Source organism: Eschrichtius robustus, chromosome 2, assembly GCF_028021215.1.
Source record: "Eschrichtius robustus isolate mEscRob2 chromosome 2, mEscRob2.pri, whole genome shotgun sequence".
Lineage (NCBI taxonomy): Eukaryota > Metazoa > Chordata > Mammalia > Artiodactyla > Eschrichtiidae > Eschrichtius > Eschrichtius robustus.
Window position 1 is genome coordinate 51,178,908 of NC_090825.1, and position 23,128 is coordinate 51,202,035.

At 35.2% G+C, this 23,128-nt stretch overlaps 1 protein-coding gene across 2 annotated transcripts in view; it reads left to right on the forward strand.

Moving 5' to 3' along the window:
- CWC27 (CWC27 spliceosome associated cyclophilin) overlaps positions 1 to 23,128 on the forward strand; it is a 227,022-nt gene that overhangs the window by 24,985 nt on the left and 178,909 nt on the right. For both annotated transcript variants that reach the window (XM_068535403.1, XM_068535402.1), the window contains exons 8-11: positions 960 to 1,029; positions 11,840 to 11,919; positions 12,897 to 12,930; positions 15,915 to 16,072. In XM_068535403.1, the coding sequence (XP_068391504.1) occupies positions 960 to 1,029; positions 11,840 to 11,919; positions 12,897 to 12,930; positions 15,915 to 16,072 (342 nt within the window). The remainder of the gene's footprint in view (positions 1 to 959; positions 1,030 to 11,839; positions 11,920 to 12,896; positions 12,931 to 15,914; positions 16,073 to 23,128) is intronic.

Consider the following 23,128-nt stretch of genomic DNA (forward strand, 5'->3'; position numbering starts at 1 on the left):
GCAAAGTTTATTAATCTTTCTGAGCTTCAGTTTCCCCATCTTATAAAATGGAGATTTATAATACAACACCTGGTTATAATGAAAATTAAATGAGAAGGGGAATTTGAAAACACCCAATAGTGTAGGTATTCAATACATATTCATTTCTTTTCTTGATATCCTACAATGTAAGTAAGTTAAGTTGCTGTTATTAAACTGTCAAATATGAGCCAGACACTTTAATAAGCAGTTGATATCTTGTGGCAGAATAACTTCTTATACAGCTATATATATTTGATTTCCTTTTATTTTTAATTATTTATTTTACCTAATTTATTTCTGGGTGAAAGGTCACTGTCACTATATTCAGTTATAATATTCCATAACTGTGATTTATCTTGACAACAAGCCCAAAAGTTGGATATTTTTGTTTTTGTTTTTAATTCATAGCAAATATAATAGGGATGATGAGGTAGTTATTGATTATATCTAAGTTTTGAAATGAAATTTCTCTTTTGTGGCCAAATCTTTTATTTTTCCAATATTTGAAAGGAGAGTTTTAATAACTTATTATTTATCTTCCTTGTGATATATTAATTTGAAGGCTCAAAAAAGACAAACTTGATTTTTCTTCCCATGTACCATTTGGTTAGCTAAATTTTTTGCTTTTTTTGACAATTTTGTTTAACTTACTAATTTTAAAATATTAAGATTGTTTTGGCAGACACTAGATAAATTGCTTCCCATTTGTAGTACTCTCAGAGCTATATGTTTATTAGTTTTTTAGAAATCCCCATTTTGCTAACCAGTTTTGGTAAATATAAAAAGCTTTAATTATTTCTGTCATGCTTGACTTAGTGTATTTAATGGTTCTATTGCTTTGAAAGAAGGATATTTATAAGTTTTGTTTAACTTTTTCTTCCTAAATTTTCTTTCTTTAATTCTTTTTTCCTTCTTTTTTTTTCTTTATTTCTGATCAGAAATTTTAGTTTACTTTCATTTGGAGAGGAAGCTGAGGAAGAAGAGGAGGAAGTAAATCGAGTTAGTCAGGTAAAACTCTTAACTTGCCCTTTGTTCTGAATTATAAAAGAGATTAGGGTCTATATCTCACTCATTTTTTAATCTCCTGCTATACATAGCACAGCATGTTTTACATGGTACACATTCAGTAAGTGTTCATTGAACCAATTCATAAAATGATTTGTGGTCAGTAGTATTTGCAACTTCTGAGATGATTTGAGATAGTTTTTTTTTTTTTTAATCTGGCATTTTAAAAAATCAATTACAACTAGAGTTAAAGAATGATTTAATTTTGTGATTCAGATTTTAATTATGCTTGGTTTAATTGGATTGCTAGTTGATTTAGTAATTATCATTACTGTAATAAACAGTGACAGACCAAAGCTCTTATATTCATTTTAGTATCATTTATATGTATCTAATCGTTTCATTAATTCTCATCACAGCTCTTTAAGATAGGAATTATCATTCCCATTTTACCTATGAATAAGTTAAGGTGTTAATAGGTTGTAATTTGCTCAAAGTCACATAACTAGTAAGTAGCTAGAGCTGGGAGTTGAACCTACATCTGTCTCACTATAAAATCTAAGTCTCAAGATTATACATTGCCTCCTGGCCTTTATCCCACCAGTGCTTGCCATAGGCCTTTAAGTATGGTTTTCCTCAATATCACTTTCATCACAGTACTCATTGCTGAAACACCTACAGTGCCCCACCATTGTTTAAAGCAGTGATTCTGACAAATATGCCCCAAGAAAATCATCTTCAAGGGTTTTTACTCCCCCAAATTTTCGTATGTCTTTCTTTCTTAAAAATTAGTGAACACTGAGACCTAAAGGATAAGATTCAAAGTCTTTACTGTAGTATGTAATTAAAACTCTGTAACCTAGTACTACCTTACTTGCTTGATGTGGTCACCTATTTCTTACTGACACTTATAATAGCATCGACTTAAAAGCACATTATTTTTACCCTTGTCTTTACTTCTTTATCCACGTGCTTCCCTCATCATTGAGCCTGGTTTTGGTAGGCTAATATTGGGCATATAGTAAGCACTCTATTTATACCCATTACATTAAAACTGAATTAGAATGGACATGTGTAAGAAATATTTAGTCTTTTTTTTTTTGCTGTCTTCAGTATCCTTGATTGATCTATTTGATACCATGGATTCAGTTACCACATGTATACTAACATTCTGAACTCTAGGAGACAAGGCCAAATATTTCTTCTGGGCTCTTATCCCTCTTTCTGAGTTGCCTTTAGGAAACATCTGTATTTTAGATATCAAAATTAAATTCATCTTTACATGAAAACCTCCTTTTCCTATTCCTTATCAACATCACCAATCACTCTGTCCCCCTGGTATCTCAGAAGTCATCGTCAGTATACTAGTCTTATATTATTCATGATTCAAATTTGTCCCTAATCAAACTGAAAGATTCACTATATGTCATGATCCTGCAGGTATATTTGTAAATGGAAAAAATCATGAATGTTAGATCTGGGAATTGCCAGGATTCCCTTTCACTGATGTTTTGTGAAGATGTCAAGTTTTCTTGCATATCCATGCCTTCCCCAGTGTCCCCCCCACCCCTCTTTTTCCTTTGCTTGGAGTGTGTGCTCTCCTTTATTTGGCTAATTTTTATTTTTCCTTTTAAAATTTACCTCCATTATTAACTCCTCACTACCTCTACCTCCCTCCCCAAGACAACTTTCACCCAGGCTGAGCCATCAAACACTTGTTATACTGCATTGTAATGATTTTTTTCTTATCCGTGCTAAGTATTTATTTTATGTAATCTCTATAACAACCATGTGATATAGATGTTATTATTCCTGTTTTGTAAATGACGAAATCAATACTGAGATGTTAAGTTGCTTGCCTAAGACTGTGTAATTAGGAGGTCGTGGAATCAGAATTTTGACCTTAGGTTTTTATAGCTATTAAAGTGTCTAATGTGATTTTGAATGCTGCAAAAGCTGCCTCCTTCTAAAAGGCTGGCAAGAAATTTCACTGGTAGCACAGCATTCTGGGGTGGGGGGCAGCTCAATGCAGTCGGCGCACTGCCCTTCCCTAACTTCCCTGGGGTCCTGGATAGTACTAAGTTTAGCAGCCTTGTAGAGCAAGTGTAGGCAAAAGGAATTTTTCTGTCAATCTTTTGTTGAATTAAATTTCTGGTCTAAAATAACTTTTGTGCACAATTACTTTGAGATTGACTCTACTAGGAGATTAGTTTGAATTTTTTCTATTGGTAGCAACAGCATGTCTTAAATGTTTAAAGCATACCTTCCTCCTGCTGCTTACTTTGCACAAAGTAAAAACAGAAAAAAAAATAATGTTTAACTTCTACTGAATTATAGTGAACTGGATACTCCAAAAGCAATTTGTGTTTGCTACAAGGTTGAAATGTGAAAGATACCACCATCGATAGTTCTAGCTTGCTTTTTATGTTTGCTCTTAAACCTGTAAAACACTTTAAACAGTAGAAAGACCAAGTAAATTCTTTCCTCTTTGCCAAGAAAATTGCAACCCACAGTCCATTATCAAATAAGTAGGATAACTCTAGTATAGTGTCATCACATTTCTCTTGTCTGACTTTTTAATTGAGGGCGCTCTGTGATAAAATTATCAAATGTTTGTTTCAGACTCTCAAATCTATATCTCTAGGCTGACTTACTTTTCTTTTCTCCAGCTGCCTACTAGACATCTCTATATTTAAATATCTCACTTGTTACCCAAGCCCTAGCCAAGGCTTAATTCATTATCTTTTCTTCCCAAACTTCTCCCTGTTCTGTGACTTCTCTTTCTAATTCCCTGGTATCAGTGCCCCCTAAAGAAGAATTTTAGATTTAGTTGACATTTTTCTTATTTTTTTCCTTGCACAACCAGTTAGTTGAACTGTTCTACCAATTTTTCATCCATGGCGTATCTCAAATCTGTTTTTTCTTTTTAATTTATTTTACTATTACCCTCGTTCCAGGCTTTATTATCTCTAGCCTGGGCTGCAGCCCTAGTCTACAGACTGGTCTCCCATCTCCCTTCTCTTTTTTCCCTTCCACTCATTACTATCAGAATAGTCTTCCTGAAGCCTGATTAAGATGTTATAGTTGCTTTCTGTTGACTGTAGAAATAAGGCCAAATTCCTTGGCCTATTATTTCAAGCTTTTTCTTTCATGACTCCCCTTTGCCAACTCTGTCCTTTAGTCTAATGCTTCTTAAACTTCCTTAGTAATAAAAAAATCACTTGTAGTACTTTAAAAAAAATTTAAATTCCTAGACCCCATCTCAGAACCTACTGAATCAAAATCTCCGAGGGAGAAACCTGAGAATCTGTACTTTTAATGAATTCACTGGAAATCTTACCTGGGAAATGTAGGAAACACTGTGTTAACAGATCTGAAATATTTGCTGTTCTACATATATGCCTTGTATGTTCCTTTTTGTGTGTCTTCGTTCATGTTCTTTCCCCTGCCTGAAGTGTTCTATCCCACTTCTGAATGTCAAAGTCATATTTATTTTCAACACCTAGAATACTATCTTTTCTAAATGTCTTTTCCAGGTTTTCTTAATCTTTTCTTTTTCTGATCTAACGTCTACCTTTCTTGTGATACTTATATTTTGCTTTTAAAAACATTCTTTTTGCTTTATTACACAAGAAATGTATGACTGTGTTCTTGTTGTGTAGTATTCAAACATTATACCCTTTTCTTTCTGCCTTATTAATTTTGTAGGGTCCTAGGCTGTGAGCTCCTTCATAGTAAACTTTGTGTCATCTTTGAGTGGCAGTGTGTTGCAGTAGAAATAGCATGGATTTGGGATCATAAAAACTCATATTGGCACTTCACTTTCTATAGATAGTCTGCGACCTTGAATAACTTAGTCTCCCTGAGTCTCCATTTTCCTCTTTGTAACATGGCATTAATATGTACCATTTACAGTTGTGAAATAAGGATACAGATAGTCCTTATTTTGATACGTCATGCAATCGAAAAATGGTTTCAAAAGTCAAATGTCTTAAACTGTATACTCTATGTTATAAATTGTATTTTATTCTCAGAGAGCTAAAGAATATCAGTCACTAATATAATCATGATTGTCACGCAGAAGCTGCTGCCCTCATACTCAAGCAGTCTAGAGGGCTAGTGAGAAACTTCACCAGTTCAGCTTCCTGAAGGAGGAAGCCATAAGCACAGCACTGTGGGTGCAGTGCCCTTCCTGAGTGCTCCCACGGGGTCCTGAATAGTAGCTTGAGCAGCCTTGGAGAGCATGGGTGTATATCTGTACATTGTGACCCACCAACAATCCACTCTCCACATGTGAGTGGGTCTTGAAACACCATGCAGAATCTTTGGCCTACCGAATTTAGCTGTTTTGTGTGTTCATATAATGGAGTCATGGGTAAGTTTAGCTTGAGAAAAGAGAGCAACAATAAGCAAAAATTGTTGAAATTTACTGGCTTAAAGGAAAGGACATTTCTCTAGAGGGCATGAGATAAATTCTAGCGAGAACAGAAATGGGAGTGCATTTTGTTTATTTTGCTTTTGTACTGTTCTTCAGACTGTGGGCATCCTTCAAATACATTTTACCTTTTGGGTAAAATGAAACTTTGGCCAGAAAAGGGAAGGCTAGCCTGAATATTGGAAAAGTGTGACCAAATAATATATTTTTTAAAATTTAGCCTTACTGTTTTTAAGTGTAAATAACTAGAGCCAAAGTCAAGTCAGTGTCTTTTACAATGACTGAGAACAATTTGCAGTTTCAGTGGTTGCATGAAATTAAATATTTCTAGAGGGCTTGAAAATAATTGTTTCATTATTCATTTGCTTATCAAGTTTCTTTTTTCAGTGACTCCACAGTGTTAATCTTTATTCCAGAACCTAACATCACAAGCTAGTAATTGGTAAAGTCTGAATTGAGGCTTTACTTTATGTGGAAGGAGAAATAAGATAGAGTCCCCTCTGGTTTATGGATTATCAGCGTGGGATTACAGACACTGCTTCACCCCACTCATTATTCATGACAAGGTGCCTCTGTCCCATGGGTTAGCTTTCTTTCATTATTTATTTCAGTATCTTTCTACTACCTGATAAAATCTCTTTTAGAATAATAGAATTTTATAGCTCAAAGGGATCTAGTCCAAGTTCCTTTCTTTATAGATGAGGAAACTGAGACCCTGGTTAAGTGACTTGCCAGACTGACTTCATTTCCTTTTTGATAGGATTGCATGATAGGAGGATGCCATAATAACATATCTTGAGTTCAGGAAAGCACATTGTCAGAGTCTCTCATGATATTCTTGTGGACAACATGAGGAAATGTGATCTGGGAGATAGTACAGTCAGATGGATTTATAGCTAATTGAATACTTCTGCCCAAAGAGTGCTTTGTTGTCAACCTGTGCCTGATTATTTGAACTAATAAGTTAAAATGTAATAAGAGTACGTGTATATTCTGTACTTTAGTTTAATGAAATCAGCTGAATAGGTGTAAGACTTAATGGCCTGTAAGCCCTAGTTGAATTACTAAGAATAAAGTCTCTGGAATAAGGAATTTAACATTCTTTGCATTTTGGGGGATCACATTTGCAGCATTTTGTTCAGTTCTGAACACATTTAAGAAGGATACTGACAAAGTGGATGTATCCAGAGGAACAGAGGGTCATGAGGAGGATGGGGATGATGCCAAAAAGCATCTTACTCGGGGAAGGCTTAAGGACTGGATATACTTCGGTGAAGTAAAAACTGAGTGAAAATGTGATCCTAGGCTTCAAATATTTGAAAGGTTTTTATCTGGAAGATCCTCCCCTTCATATTGCTTTCTTAAATAACAGTTTCATTCAAATGTCTGTATTGGTTTAAAGTTCACCCCTGAATCTTTGTGTATAACTTAAATACAAATGTCAGAAAATATCTTTCAAGTAAAAGCTACAATCAGACAAGTAGTTTTCTTGAGGCAAGTTAAATGGTAGGTCCAGTATAAAAATATCTCAATAGCTAAATTTGAAAATAGTGATTAATGTGTGCCACATTCACATTGATACACAATATTTATCTTACTACAGTATATGTTAGCATTTTAACTTCAAATCCAAAGTTATAAAAAAGCTATTTTCTTACCCAGACAAAGGTATATCAATAGACAAATGCATCACTTTTGAGAATAAAGAAGGTTTTTGTCTTATTCTCATTTATCCTGTGAAATTTAAGTTTCCCCCAAATTTGGGAAGTGGGTTGGGCATGACTTGGAGAGTGCTGCTAGGCTATTTGTACAGAGGTTGTCAGAAGTGTTAAATTGTCTCTTTTTTTTCAAAAAAATTTTTATTTTTTGGCTGCACTGCATGGCTTCTGGGATCTTAGTTCCCTGACTAGGGATTGAACCCTCACCCTCAACAGTGAAAACGCAGAGTCCTAACCACTGGACCGCCAGGGAATTCCCCAGTCTATTTTATAAAATGTTTTTGCCCCATTAAATTGTATTAAACTTTGATTTACTTATCTTTCTAGTTGCTTATATTTAATTTTTTTAAATGTTAATATATTTGTAATCGTTTCATATTTCTGCTGTAGCAAATTACCATAAATTTAGTGACTTGAAGCAAAACAAATTTAGTATGTTATAGTTCTGGAGGGCAGAAGTCCAAAACAGGTTTCACTGGGCTAGATATCGAGGTGTTGGCAGGGCTGCCTTCCTTCTGGCGGCTCTGAGGAGAATCCATTCTCTTATTTTTCCAATTTCTAGAGACTGCCTATATTCCTTGGCTTACGACTCCTTCATCTTCAAAGCCAGCAATAGCAGGTCAAGTCTTTCTTATCTTTCATCATTCTGCACCTGACTCTCCTGCCTCTCTCTTTCTTATAAAGACTCTTGTGATTACCTTGGACCCACCCTGATAGTCCAGGATAATCTCCTCATCTCATAATTCTTAATTTATCTACAAAATCCCTTTCGCCAAGTCAAGTAACATACTCACAGATTTTGAGGATCAGGAAGTGGACATCTTTAGGGGCTGTTACCCTGCCTACCAATTTATTTGTATCTAAACTAAACTGTATGGAATATTCCTAATAACAGCAATTGTTTGTAGTTCATTTTTAGTTCTAGAAGGTACAACTAGGATTAGTTGGATGGTTGAAAATTACACATATTCTTTTTTTCTCCAATTAGAGAGTTGTCCAATAATAGAAGCCATTTAAAAAGGGGTGATTTTCGTGTGTGTGTGTGTGATTATTAAGCTCCTTTCAGGTGTGGAGACACTGGTTGATAGTCAGCAGTAATGTTAAGGAGATTCCTGCATTGTGTGGAGACTGGATTAAGTGGCCTGTAAGATCTTTTTTTTTCCCCCCAAACTACTAAGTTTTCTAGTTCTGTGCTAAAGGTCACAGAATGTAATAGGGTTCATGAGAGAAACAGTATATATGTGTATATATATATATATATATATGTCTGTGTGTGTGTGTATATGTGTATATACACACACACATACACACACAGACATATAGGAGAGGGGGAGAAGTAGAGATTAAGATTGATAGATTGCTTGAGTTTTAGGAATTGGCTCATATGTTTGTGGGGGCTGGCAAGTCTAAAATCTGTAGAGTAGGCCAGCAAGCTGGAGACTCAGGGTGGAGTGAATGTTACAGTCTTGAGTCCAAAATTTTCAGGCTGGAAAGTCAGGCATAATTTTTGTGTTACAGTGTTGAGGCCAAATTGCTTCTTGCTTGGGAAAGTCTTTGCTCTTAAGGCCTTCGACTGATTAGACGAGGCCTGCCTACATTTTGGTGGATAATCTGCTTTACTCAGAGTCTACTGATTTAAGTGCTAATCACATCTAAAAAAAATTGTTTCGTAGCAACATCTAGGCTGGTGTTTGATCAAACGACTTGGGTACCATAGCATAAAATTAACCATCACACAGAGGTAGTTAGAGGTTGAGACTCAGACCTTCCCACTTCTTGACCAGTGTTGTTCCTCTGTACCACTATGCCTCTTGCTTGCTTTCTTTCCACTTGTACTCTGTTTAGTTCCCACTGTTTCATTGCCTCTATGTTCTTGGGTGTGAAGTGGCAGATAATATAATTTTCCCACATCCCCTTTGATGTTCATTTTCAGATTTGCTTACAGACAGTTTTGAATTTACTGTGGCGCTTCTTGCATTGTGTTCACTAAATATATTTAGTATTTTGTTCAGCCCTAAACCCTTTAATGAGCCAGCTGCTTTTATGTAATTTTTTCAAAAATTGTTTTAAAATATATTAGGTGTTTGTTCTTCCTTTAAAATTATTGTTACCTGATGGTATAAATAACAACCTTAAAATAGGTCATTCAGAAAGAGTAGGCATGAAAGAGAAATATCTGAATTCATTTTTATCCTCTTTGAGACTATCTCCAAATTTCTACAGCTCTTCCACAATTTGTTTTCTCTGCCTGCAGGATTCAAAGTCTACTGTAGTAGGAAGCGACATCTAAAAATTTGCTTTTGATCATATATTTCTATGTTAATTTAAAACATTAATTAAAATTTGAAATGGTAATGATTATTCAGATTAATTAGTTTCCTTCTATTGTAAAGTCTTATTTAAAGTTAATGTAAGACAAGTTTCTTTTTTTCCCTTTAAGCTGGTTTAAGTTTTGGGAGATAAACAAGAACCCATTTTTTTAATGTTAATTAAGCTAACAATTGTAAACTAACATTTACAAGTAAATGAAACAGTAGAGCTTATTAATGGACCAAGAGCCTGGAGACCTGAATTCTAGTCTTACTCCTGTTATTTATTAGTGCAACTCTCATTTTCTGATATGTTACTAAGAGGCTGGACAAGAGGGTCTGAGGCCAACCCTGGCTGTAATGTCTTTGACTGTGACTCCCATGAGGGAGGCACATGGGGAGAATTAATAAGGGACTATTTCTTAGAATAGATGAAAATAAACATTGATGGCTGAAGACACAGGAGGAAGAAATTTTAGGAAGGAAAGCGTGAAAAAAAGATATTCAAGTTTTATTCTAGTTGAGGTCATTTTATATTCACTTGTACACTTTTGTACATATCTCGTTTAGTTCTCTTGTATGAAGCAAGCAAGGCTGCTATTATTATTTCCATTTTGTAAGCAGAGTTTCTGAGGTTGGATGAGGTCATTCTCTTTCCTCAAATGGTACACGTTTTGGACTAAAGCCCATAGAATTACTGAATACTAGATTTTGAAACTCATTTGGTCCAACTCTTATCTTCTTTTCCTGTGTTCTTTCTACTGTACCATCTTCTGGTTTTTGAACAGTTTTCATTGTTAGACAAACAGCAAGTAATTCTTTGATGTTTTGTCTTTTTATTACTCCTTGGTTTGTGTAAGGTTATGGAATTAGAAATATATTTTAATTGCATAGTTCAGATTCTACGACTTTTTAAAATTACAGATAATAGTATCTTTAGATTAACTGTTTGAGAAAAGTTTTTGTTTTGCCTTTTGAAACTAGACTATAAGCATGTTTAAACTGATTAAGTCTTGAAAATGTGGAGTACTCCATGTTAATACAGAAATTTAAAAATCCATTATTTTCATCATGGAAATAAATTTCAGAAAGTATACATCTGCCTCAAAGTAAAGCCTGTCAAATTTAGAAGTCTGTTCCCAGAGCTGTTAAACAGTCAAGAATGGGGCTAAAGAGAAAGAGGTATTTTTACCTCTCTGTATCTGACATTTAAAAATTTTAGTTAACACATTTTGTGATGAATTTTTCAAAATAAAATGTTCCTTCAAAATAGAGAGAAATTATCCTTTCTTCCTGTCAACTCTAACCTCATACTGTTCACTCTTACATGATTAGTTGAGGGGTGGGGATGGTGAGCAGCTTTCCACCTCGAGATACAAGGTATAAATTTGAAGTTTTCATACCTTGTGGTGGAGAAGTCTGTAGGATAGTCTGCAGCTCTGAAACCAGGCCAGTTGTTCTGGGTCCATAGGGGCCTCTAGGAAAAGAAAAATGGATTTATTATATCATTGTGAGACAGACTGGGATTTAAATCCTAGATCCTATACCATTAGCTTTGTGACCTTTAGTAAATCACTAATCTCTCTAAGTCTTTATTTTCCATCTGTAAAATGGGGCTAATAACACCCACCTTATTTACTTTCATTTGGGGACAGGAGGAATTGAAAGGTGGGAATATTGTACTGTAGCACAGTGCCTGACACAAAGTATATATTTAATAAATTAGAATAATAGTAGTAGTAGTTTTTTTAATAGTTCTACTTCTTATATCTTACTATGTCTTGTTTCCCTACTAAAATATAAATTTATTGAGAACATGAACTTTGAAATTAAAGTATTTAATAAATATTAGGTCATTGATGAATATTGTCATACATGAAAGGCTTTTTTACATATGTTAAATAGCACCTTGTAGGTGCTCTCATCTGGTTGCTTGGGTACATTTTTAAAGTGATTCTGTGCAGTATAGACAGTATATTTGAAGAATAATAGTGTGTGTTTATTTCAAATTACTTTTGTGATCTATCTTCTAAGTTTTACTATATTGGTCAAAAATTAATTAGTTTAGTGGTAAATCACAATGAGGTTTTAGTGTTTGGAAATAGTAATCAATAAACTTATTTTTAAGGATATATCACTTTTTGAAAGAAAGATGTTTCTAAAATATTTTTAGTCAATGGGAGAATAAGATTGCTATTTATAAAGCTTTTGTTTATACTCAAATTTTCAGGAACATATATCTTTTGCTACCACATTATGTCAGTACTAGATTTTTACGTAAATGTGTTAACTTGTCCTTTTGGAAGACTATTTTTTCTCCACTCATGATTATATCATACATTCCTTTCTAGAGCATGAAGGGAAAAAGCAAAAGTAGTCATGACTTGCTTAAGGATGATCCACATCTCAGCTCTGTTCCAGCTGTTGAAAGGTTAGCATGGTGCTAGTGTGATCCTAAGTTCTTATTTTCTGGCTCAGATCATTTTCTTGCTTCCTTTGTAAGTAAACAGTCAGTTCTCATAAGTCAAATTTTGTCAACCCAACCAAAAAACTAAAGCATTTTGGTAATGGGGGTAGTAGAGCTACTAGCATAATGGAGAGAATCACTCTAGTCACATTCAGTCTCCTTGCTATCTATCAACCTCTGCTGAACTAATTAAATTTAAAATTAGCTGTTAAACTTTTAAATCTTGGGATAGTTTGAATACTAGGAAGCTGTCTGCTTTAACAATTTAATGTTTAATTGAAAATTTCTTTGCTAACTTTTTCCTTGCATAATTTTTGTCTCAGAATCATGAGTAAGCAAATCAGATTTGAAGGGTTTTGTGAAGAAGTCACCACATTTTGGGCCAGTTCACTGAGTATTATTCCTTACATATTTCAGGAGTTATCAGAAAATTTTTGTTGCTTCTCTTTGATAAGAGAAGATGTCTTAGTGTTAAATATAATTGCACATGATTCACTGGGCCAGTGTCTCAAAAGGGGACTAAAATACTATTGTACTCACTATTGTAGCTCATTTTTAAAAATTCTATATTAAAACAATCTTTTCTTAATATACTTTTATTTGAAGGATTTGGCTTCTTCAGCCTGAATACATCAAGCCAATAGAAGAAATTGTTGTCTGCAGCCTTTTGTTCATGAAAATAACACTATTGGTTGTTTGCTTTTTAAAAAAAATTCTAGTGAATTTGTATTTGTGCTAATGGAGCATACCTTTTATTCTATGTATAAAAACAACTTCCCTTTAGAATGTTTCTATTTGCTCTACAATGCCATTCTGAAATTCCTGTGTTGAAGTGTTTTTGAACTATTAATCCCAGCAAAGTATTCTAAATTTTTGGATAATTGAATAATTTTGTTAGTTTCATTTTCAAGCTAAAATTTGCTTTCCTTATTTTTTTGTAGTGAAAAAGGGGATGCAGCAGGAGATTCAGATGATGTGAGTATTAATTTTAGTATAAATATAGTTGAACAATTTATAGAAAATTCAAAATCTTTACAAATGATTAAATTATTTTTCCTAAAAGGTAATGTGTATTACCTTTTATAATTATATATGTAAAATTTTGAAAAAGATTTGAAAAATAAATTATTTATTTTGATATTGGAATTTTCCTTCATAGTATGTGTATGTTTCCTTACAAAATCAGAATCTTATATATGAATTTCTAGCCTGTTTTTTCTCCCTGTCACGTAACATAACATGAATACTCAAAATTTAGATGTCATTGATTTTATTTTGTTATGATAAAAGTTTAAATGTTGATGCATGACATCCTACATGATGGATGGGAAATACTTGGATACCAGTCATTTATGGTAGTTTCCTTCTTCATACACACATTTTGGAAGATTCTCTCTCAAGACTGTATTGACCTTGCTTCATTACTTGTACTGGCTATTAAAGCTGATAAAACAGAAGGCAGAGTTTCCTTTATGTATAAGAGATCAAGTTTTTCAAGTCATTCGTTTGCCACTTTATATAAAAACCCATTGATCTGTGCGTTGTATAAAGGAAGTACATAACTGTCCATGCAAGAACACAGCTTCATCTATTACCATAGTCAAAAGAGAGGATTTTTCTCTGACTATATATGATAGAGAAAGGATGGCTATCTAACCTGGTGAAGAAAACCTTCCAGGAAGAGATGATGCTGTGTTGTGTCTTATAGGAGAATCAGGAGTTAACTAGATCAAAAAAGAAACTGGTGAAGGGTGGGATTCCTCAGAGAACCACATATGCTAACACGTGGTAACAAGGAGAGAGTATACCTTATTTAGGAAGTACAAGCTAAGATTAAAGTTTGAGAAGGAACCTGCCTTGTGAGGAGCAGGGAAGAAGTGTGTTAAAGGTAGAGGGAACTACATGTACAAAAGGCTCTGAAGTAGGAGAGTTTGATGTGTTCCAGGAGCTGAAAGCAAACCAGTGTGACCAGAGCGTCATGACAGGAGGGAGAGTGGGTGAGGTTGGAGTGGGAGGAAGAAGCCAAATATTACAGAGCTTCCTGGGCTATGGGGAGAAGTTTGAATTTCATCCTCAAAGTAATGAGAAACAGCTGAAGGGTATTAGTTAAAAGGAAGAGTACTATGGTCAACTTTGCATTTTAGGAAGATCACTGTTGGCAATATTAGAGAGGACAAATTAGAAGAAATAGGCTGGAGTCAAGGAGACCTATTGGGAAGCTATGGCAGAAGGAGAGCTTGATAGAAGACCACAGGTGTGACATGGGAGAGAGACAGATTTGAAAGAGGTCTAAGAGGTGACTGATTCCATACTATGAGGTGAGGGAGAAGGAGGAGTCTAGGACAACCACAAGGTTTCTGATTTGGGCAACTTGTTAGATGGGTACAAGAGATAGGTGGGGGGAACAATGAAAAATAACGTGCTTAATAATGTGCATTTTGAGATTCAGATAACTTGGAGACATCTGTGTAACATTAATATGGATCTGGAAGATAGGCTCAAGGCCTAATGTAAAATTATGTTCTTATAGTCTTGAGGGATTGAGGTCATCTAAGGACACTGTATGGTCTTTAATCTGTTTTGTGTCCCAAGATCCTTTGCAATCACTAAGACTGCAGACCTTCTTCCCAGGAAATATATTATATCCACAAACAAAATTTTATGAATTTGCAGGGCATTTTTTTTTTATATCTCCTGAGGACCAAGCATGGAAGACCTAGGTCAGTGGTTATCAAGTTTTAAGGCTAAAGAATTTCTTAAACATCTCATTGAAAACACTCACAATTTCCATCCCTAGAGATTTGGTTCAGTAATACTGAGATGAGGGCTAGGATTTTACATTTTTAGAGACAATCCATGTTTTATAGCCTGAGGACTAGACTTTGAGAGCCACTGCTCCAAGGTCCACAAGCCTCAAGTTAAGAATCCTGCCTCACCATGACTCACCTGGTTAGAGAATCACAAGAGAAAAAGATCCACTTGGGTAGTTTCTTCCTTATCCTTCTCTACCCTCTTCCCTCCCTCTCTCCTCCTTTCTCCCTCCATTGCTTGCTCTCTTGATGCTGGGAGCTATTCTGGAAGTTGAAGATCTAGCAATAAGCAAAACAATCCAGAATTTTAGTTCTAATGGACTCCTTTCTCTGATTATGGGAGAGAGGCAATAATCATATAAATAATTAAAATGTATAGTATGTCAGATGAGTGATAAATGTTTTGAGGAAAATAAAATAGGGAAGGGGAATAGAGAGTACTGGAGGTGGGTGGGCAGCTCTGCCATTTTATTCGGGGGATCAAGAAAAGTGTCACCAAAAGGGTAGCATTTGAGCAGAGACCTGAAGGAGATGAAAGAGTCAGCAATGCAGATACATGGAATAGGAGAGTTTCAGGCTGGAAAGAAGAGCAACTCCAAAGTTGGCTAGTGTTGCTGGCCTGGAGTTGTAGGAGATTATGTCAGGGAGGTCCAGATTGTGTAGGGTTTGAGTGAGTTGGGAATCCACTGGAGGGTTTTGAGCCGAGTAGTGATTGCTATGACTTAGATTGTAGGAAGAAATATCAGTTTCTCTACCTCCACCTCTTTTACTTGCATTAATCCCTGGGTGAGGTCAGTATGCTGGCCAACTGCCTCCAAAAACCACATTTCCTACTGGGAAGGAATAGGAATGTAGATAGACAATATCCTGGGTGATCCAGAGGGAGCATAGTCTGCTGTGCAGAGGAGCTGGGTGTGGATCGAGCAACAACACTTACTGGGCTATACAGTACTTACATAGCCGGCCTAGAGCAGATCCCAGGGGGTATTCCCGCCTGTAGCAGATTCTTCAAGCCCTCACTAGTTCAAAACAAAACAAAACAAAAAATAAACCTGGCCTAGAGTGCAACAAGGAGAGTTTGAGATGGACCTCTGGAAGTGAAAGAAGAAAATGGAATGCCCAGCAAATACTCCATTTCAATTTTTACAGGATGGAGAATATGGAAGTGCAGAGCATGATGAATATGTTGATGGTGATGAAAAGGACCTGATGAGAGAAAGAATTGCAAAAAAGTTAAAAAAGGGCACAAGTGCAAATGTTAAGACAGCTGGAGAGAGTGAAGTGGAGAAGAAATCAGTTAGCCGCAGGTGAGTCAAGTGTTGTGCTTCTAAGTATCAGAGTTTTGTTTTTGCTTTTGTTTTTGTTTTTTAATTAATTTTTGTTAGAGTATAGTTGCTTTACAGTGTTGTGTTAGTTTCTGCTGTACACCAAAGTGAATCAGCTATACGTATACATACATCTCCTCTTTTGGATTTCCTTCCCATTTAGGTAAGTATCAGAGTTTTTGTCATTTTATACTTAATTTTAAATTCAGATTGAGCCCTTTATTCAACTTACTTTCTAAAATACTATTTTCATAATGTTTGATATATATACCAGTCATGCTAAATTAGCCCATTCAGAGGCCTAAAAGAAAATAGACCAATTTTATTTACAGCAATGGTCATGCGAGTCAAATTCCAGTTCATTTCTCTCTGATCTCTTCTTTAAAAGCCTCTAAATTGTTTTTATATTTGGGACAAACAATATATTAGCTAGATGTGGAAGGTTGTATTTGTTTAAAACCAACAAAAGCAGTAAAGCAATTGTATGGAACAAAAAGAGACATCCTCAGATTTGAGTAAAATTTGTCTAAACTGGTTAAGAAATGTATGGGCCTGAAAACGCTCTTAAATGTCTTTTCAAGTCTGATGTATACTGTCTATCCCTCCTAATCTCAGTGATATCATAAGAGAAATTTCAGCAAATGTCTGAAATCATTAGTGCTTTCGGTCAGTTATACCAGCTTCACTATAGTTTGTCTCATGTTAATTTTATGTTAAAAAAAAAAAACAGAAAAACTTCTAAGAGTCTTAAAAAATTGTAATGTGGTAAAAAAGGATAATTATATTTAAAGGAAAATCACTGCTCAGTCTAAGTTGAATTATAATGGGTATACCTGCCAGCCAGATAGGATGTCAGTGTGAAATCATTATCTATTAAAAAAATCAGTGCTCTTGGTATATACAAACTGTTCATCTGTATGTGCTTGAAGTACTCCATTATCCTTCAGTCATTTTCTGATTCAAGCAGTAGGATCAGGGACTAGACTAGCCTCCCAGCCTTTTAGGCAAGGAGCCATTCAAAGTATGATTTTACTGAAAATTTGTGGTAAAGAAACATCTGGAATCTGTTAAAGCTGCTTATCACTTTGGATAGTAAACCTACAAGCAGGTTTCTTGAGTACTTAATATTTAAATTGGGGAATGATATTTAACAATGTAATTTTCAACAGATTTACATAGAGTAGATTATTTCCCTAATTGTTCTATTGAAAAGTACTTAGGGGTTCAAGAGGAAAAAGTCCAAAGCTCTTCTTACCTTCTCTCCTTTCTTTTCTCTCATTGTACTTATTCTGATTTCTTGAGGATTTCTGTCCCTTGCCTCCTTCCTTTTCTAAATGCATCAGTCTCACTCTTTCTTGTCCAGTCCACTTTCTGTAAGCCTGTACCTTGACTACTGAATGCTGCTGAACAGAATCACACAGCCGTGGACAAGTCCAGCCTCAGCTGTGCCCCCAGTGCTTCCCTTCAACCTCAGGTTCACTCTCTCTCATTAGGTCACCTGGCTTCCTGTTCTGTGAAACAAGAGTAACTTCTTCAACTCTTACTCTTTTCACTTTTCGCTGTACCTATTCAGACAAATTCTTATCTCCTTCTCTTCTGCTTTAAAGGGATGAATCCCTCTACCCATTCAAAATGATTCCATCCTCTTTACTTTGTCTTTAGTTTTCTCTCTTCACTCATTCCTTTCCTTCAGCTTGTGGATAGACTTAAGCCTCTTCCAGCATTCAAGAGTGAAAACAAAAACACCACTTCATTATTTCCTGTCCCCACCACCTTAGTTCCCATTTATTTTTAAATACACATCATTTAGCTTTTCCCTCATCACTCCCCTGAAACTACTCTCCCTAAGGCCATGTACTTGGCAAATCTAACGGCTACTTTCCAGTTTTTGTTTTTCCTGGTATCTCTGCTGTGGAATTTGGCATTTTTTGCCTTTTCCCTCTTGAAAACCATCTTCCTCAAGAACCTGCTACTTAAATTGTGACCTGTGGACCAATAGCATTAGCATCTCTTGGAATCTTTTTAGAAATGCCAAGTCTCAGGCCCCACCTCACACTTTCTGAATCAGAATCTGTGTTTTAATAGGATCCTCAGGTGATTTGTACATTAAAGTTTGAGAAGCACTTCTCTAGAATACTAATTTTTACCACCAGTGCCACTGGACTAGTTCAAGTTTGTATCATCTTAGCTCCAAGGTCAGCAACTTCTGACTCCCCAGGGTATTCCCATAGCACCTTTCTCATACTTCAGTGATATTATGACATCCAGTTATACATTTTTTTTCTTCCTTGTGTACCCTTATACTGTAATTTTCTTAAAGGCAGAGATTGTGTCCATTTACCTGTGGTCAAACATCATAGGTACTCAGATGTTTATATAAATGAATGAACAACAAAAAAAGAGTGACTCCTTCTTTGACAAATCACTTTCTCCTCCAGATCTAATAAGTAACTTGCTTGTATGTATCACATGAGATTTATTGCTTTGCCTACTATCCGTTGCCTATAATGAGCTCCTTCAGAGACTGTCTTACATCCTCCAAGTCTTGTATAATAAGCACGTGGTAATTGGTCATTAAAGTTTGTGTAATGAGTGGGCGAATAAATGAATGAATACATTTGTGATTCATTAGAAGAATGGTTTTCACTCCTGACTCCACATTAGATTCACTGGAGAAATGTTGAAAAGAAAAAATACTGATGCCCATGTCCCAATCCCAAAGATTCTGAATCATTTGGTCTGCAGTGAAGCCTGGGCACATGCATTTTTACTTTTTAACTTTCAATTGAAATATAGTATATGTACAGACTATATCTGTATGAACTGTATTTCATAGTGCACATATAATAAATACACAGGTTGCTGAATTTTTACAAGCCAAATACACCCCTATACCCATCACCCAGATCAAGAAACAGAAAATTGCCATTACCCACAAGTCTCCCTCTTGCCCTATTCTGGTTATTTCTCCCCTTCTCCCCTGATAGTAACCACTTTTCTAACTTCCAAGAACATAACATTAATTTAGGGCAATAATACTTTGTAAAATCTCTCCAGATATTCTAATGTGCAGCTAAGGGTTAAGAACCCCAGTCCCTACCAAACACTCACTCTCTTGATTACTTCTGAGGCACAGAATAATGTAAAGGTAGATTTAAAAAATTGTAGTGTCACCTCAGGTCTTTTTTGTAGTCTAACAGAGATAAGACATTTATATCAGTTGAACTCAGTTTAATCTCTGAAAAAGGTGAAAGGGTCAGTATAGTGAGAAGTCATTTTAGAAGAAACAAAATGATATTTGAGTTTTCCTAATGTTTTTCAAGATGTGTGCTGGTAAAGATTCAAATCAGTGTCTCTCAATGTTTTCCATATATTTGAGTCACCTTACAAGCCCCACCCCTGGTCAAGTCGATCAGAATTTTTCGACCATGAGAAGTTTTAAAACGCACGGGTTATTCTCATGTGCACTCAAGGTTAACTGAAAGGCGGTAGTTACAGCCTGTCTTTGGAAAGTCCTGTTTTAAAACTTATTCTAAAGAATCTTTTCTTTGCCTGCAGGTGGAGCTCACCTGCTGCAAGTTAATCATATAAACCAAATTGAGTCGTCTGCCCTACTTGTTTTTAGCATCTGTTTACAGATTTATAATAAATGGCTAAACAGTAAAATCAGATATAGCAAGCAGACTGGAGAGTCAAAAATCAGTGGTTTGTTGTGCTGATTATAGTCATTATGGAAATTCTGTCTTTTATAGTGTAATTTCTGTCATCTCTAATTTTATTGTGATTACTCTTCTAAAGTATTTTCATCAAAATGAAATATAAATCAAAGAAATCTTGACATATACCCTGAAATCGCCATTACGAGTTTTGGTAGTAGTCCTTCAAGGTTAACTAGACTACGTTAGTTTTGGTGTTTGAACAGGTTCTGGTTTGATTAGCTGTGTTGTTTACCTGTCATATTTAGTTGACTGTGGCATTATTCCTATTTCATAAAACAATTCTCTTATTTGGTAAAGTCAAGTAGAATTTGTGTTTTACTCATGAGCTGTGTGTTACGTTGACTGAATATGAAATATCTTATAGTATCAGAAATTTAAATATAAATATTGAAGTTGAGTTTGAACTCTAATGAGTTGGATTGAACTTTAAATTATGAAGCAAGGGATAATACAATCAGAAATACCTCCTTTGGCCTGGGTGAACACCCAAATGAGCTGCTGCTAATTTTAATCTTTCAAGTCTCCTTTTGTTGAATTTGAAATATGTGACCACGTTTTCTTATGGAACTTTGAATACTTTTTTTCCCCCAATATTTCTAGCCTTCTCAAAAATATTCATTAAGCTTCCTCTCAGCATTAGGGAATTTTTTGAGTCTTAATATACTTTGTATTCTGGTTTCTCTTACTTTATGATCAGACTTTAGGAAGTACATAGATGTCTTTAGTACATAAACTTGGTTTGCTTTAGCAAATTCAAAAACATAGTGTCATATTTAAGTTTGAGAAGTTTAAAAGATAGTACACATATAAAAATGATAGTACAAAATTTAAAAGATAGTACAATAACAAAGGTTGAAGTCCACAGGCATTCTAAAACCCTATTTAAATCATTAGAATCATCATCTCTAAGAAGTCCCCCTCTTTCCTCAGAACTTTTACAAGCAAGGAATGAAATTAACCAGTCAGAGCATTTTTGCTTCCTTTCACCTTCTGTTGCCCCAAGGTATTGAACTGAAGCAGACAGTAAAAAAAGAGGAAGAGAAAGAAATGCGAGATCTATACATTGCGTAAGTGGTCTCTGAAAATTTGCAGGTATTATTTCTTTCGTATAGAGTAGTAGTGGTCTAAATACTGTATTTTCAGGAAATATTTGGGTTTAACAGCAGATATTAAGCTTTGGAGCAGTCTGGTAGCAGTTAGTTTGCATACTAACTTTTACTAGAACTTGACAGTTCTTTTTTATATGTTCTTTCTTAACCTATCATTCTATTCTCCAATACGTGTTACTCTTACTGTCAGTTACTGGGCAAGAACTGCTATATGCCAGACAGTGCCAGGCTCCAGGAACATGAAAAAAAGGAGAAATGGTTTCTGCCCACAAATGTTCACAATATAGCATAAGAATTATAAACAATTAATTACAATTCAGTATGGCATGTGCTCTAATAGAAGTGCATGCAAAATATTATAGATGATAAGTAGGCAACGTATCTTTCAGGACAAGATTAAAATACCAGGTTTAAAAAGGGATGAATATAAAATTGCCATTTTTGTAGATCAAGAATAGTCAAATACAGCAATCTCATAAGTTTCATCCTAATGCTAGTACGATAAGCCATTTTTTGGAACCACTATTTAAAAGAGATAACATTTTAGCATTCTCAAGTCCTTTAAATTAATGTTGCATAATCTCCCAATGTAGACTAGATGGTTTATCCTGTTGTCTTTACCTGTTATGTTTAAAATTTTGGAATAGTAACAATTATAATATAAACCACACCATCATCTGGCATTTCTGGCGAGCTTCCATTTTTCTTCTTTTTAGGTATTTATAGCAAGAATTTTTGGATGTTCTGGGTAAAACTGTTTCTTGGGCTGTTTGAAATAAAATACCACTTTAAAAATGTCCAGTTAGTTCATTGAGAACCTTAATCCATATCCAAGGAATCACTTTCAAAATAAAACAAACAAAAAAATCCTTGAACTTCAGTTATATACTTAGGAAATACAACAACCCTACTGTTTTCACAATTAGATTTTGTTTGGCAGGCAGGAAGCAGTGAAATACATACGTGGGGGAGGTTCTCCTGTCAAAAGGGAGAAGAACTGTTTGCATCTCTTTAGAGTGTATTGATTTGTGCTACCCTTGAGAGTTACATTCTACTGACCTTGCAGTATCAGTTGTTTATAGGCAACGGAATTATACATTTGAAATGTAATATTGAGATTATGTGCAGAAAAACATTCTTTAAGTTATTCAGCATTTGAGGAAATGTTCTCTGCCCTGGAACAAATATAGTCACACTGAAGAGTTTTGAAACATTCATTGCTTTCCTACCTTCCTTATCTGTATATTGTGAATTCACCTGTAAATTAAATTGGCACGTATACTTTGGGTAAATACAGAAGAGAATAGCCACCCAAGATACCAAGTTCTTGTTTAGCACAAAGTTAAAAGCATATGAAGTTACACAAGGGCCTGAGGAAGATTTATAGTTATTAGTGATTGTACTCTGTCTGACTCTAGCGTTTCTTTCTGTTCCCTTCTCTAACTGTTCAGGGATTTTATTTCAGGGATCACTTAGCTTTTGCACATTAATTGAATTCCTCCTTTGTACCAGGCACTGTGCTAGGTCCCAGGATGCTCAGATTAGAAAGGCTCAGCCTCTTCTCAAGTTGCTTAGTTTCTAGTAAAGGGGGACAGTTGTATAAGCAAATAAGGGCTGTGAAGTGTTCATAGGTGATCTAGCCAGAGAGTTGTTCTCTTATTCCACAAGTATTTATTGTTCTTCTGCAGTGTGACCAGGCAATAAATTTTGCCAAGGCAGTTTATTTCTCTAATTTAACCCCTAGAACAAAGCTACAAGTTACAGTTTATATTATGATTCTCATTTTACAAATGAAAACAAACAAACAAACTGGATTTGAAGAGGATAAGTGGCTTATGGTCCAAAAGTGGCAAAGCCTGTACCTGAACCTGCAATGGTCTGACACCTCTACGGAGCCTAGAGAGGGGTTGGCCAGGGCCAACTCATACGTGTCCAGCTAAAGTGTAAGTCTCATGTGGAATGTTTCTGGCCAAGGTATAACATCATTTTAGGAATATGTATTACTCTATATAAATGTAGGGGGTGGATTAGAGGAAGGAGACTGAAGCAGAAAGACAAATTAGTGGATTATTAGATTAGTCCAAGGGAGAGGTAATAAGGATCTAACTAACTAAGGTAGTATCTGTGGGGATGGATTCGAGAGATATTAAGGAGCTAATAGATTGGATGTAGGAGACCTGAAGGAAAAAATTATATTCCAGATGACTCTG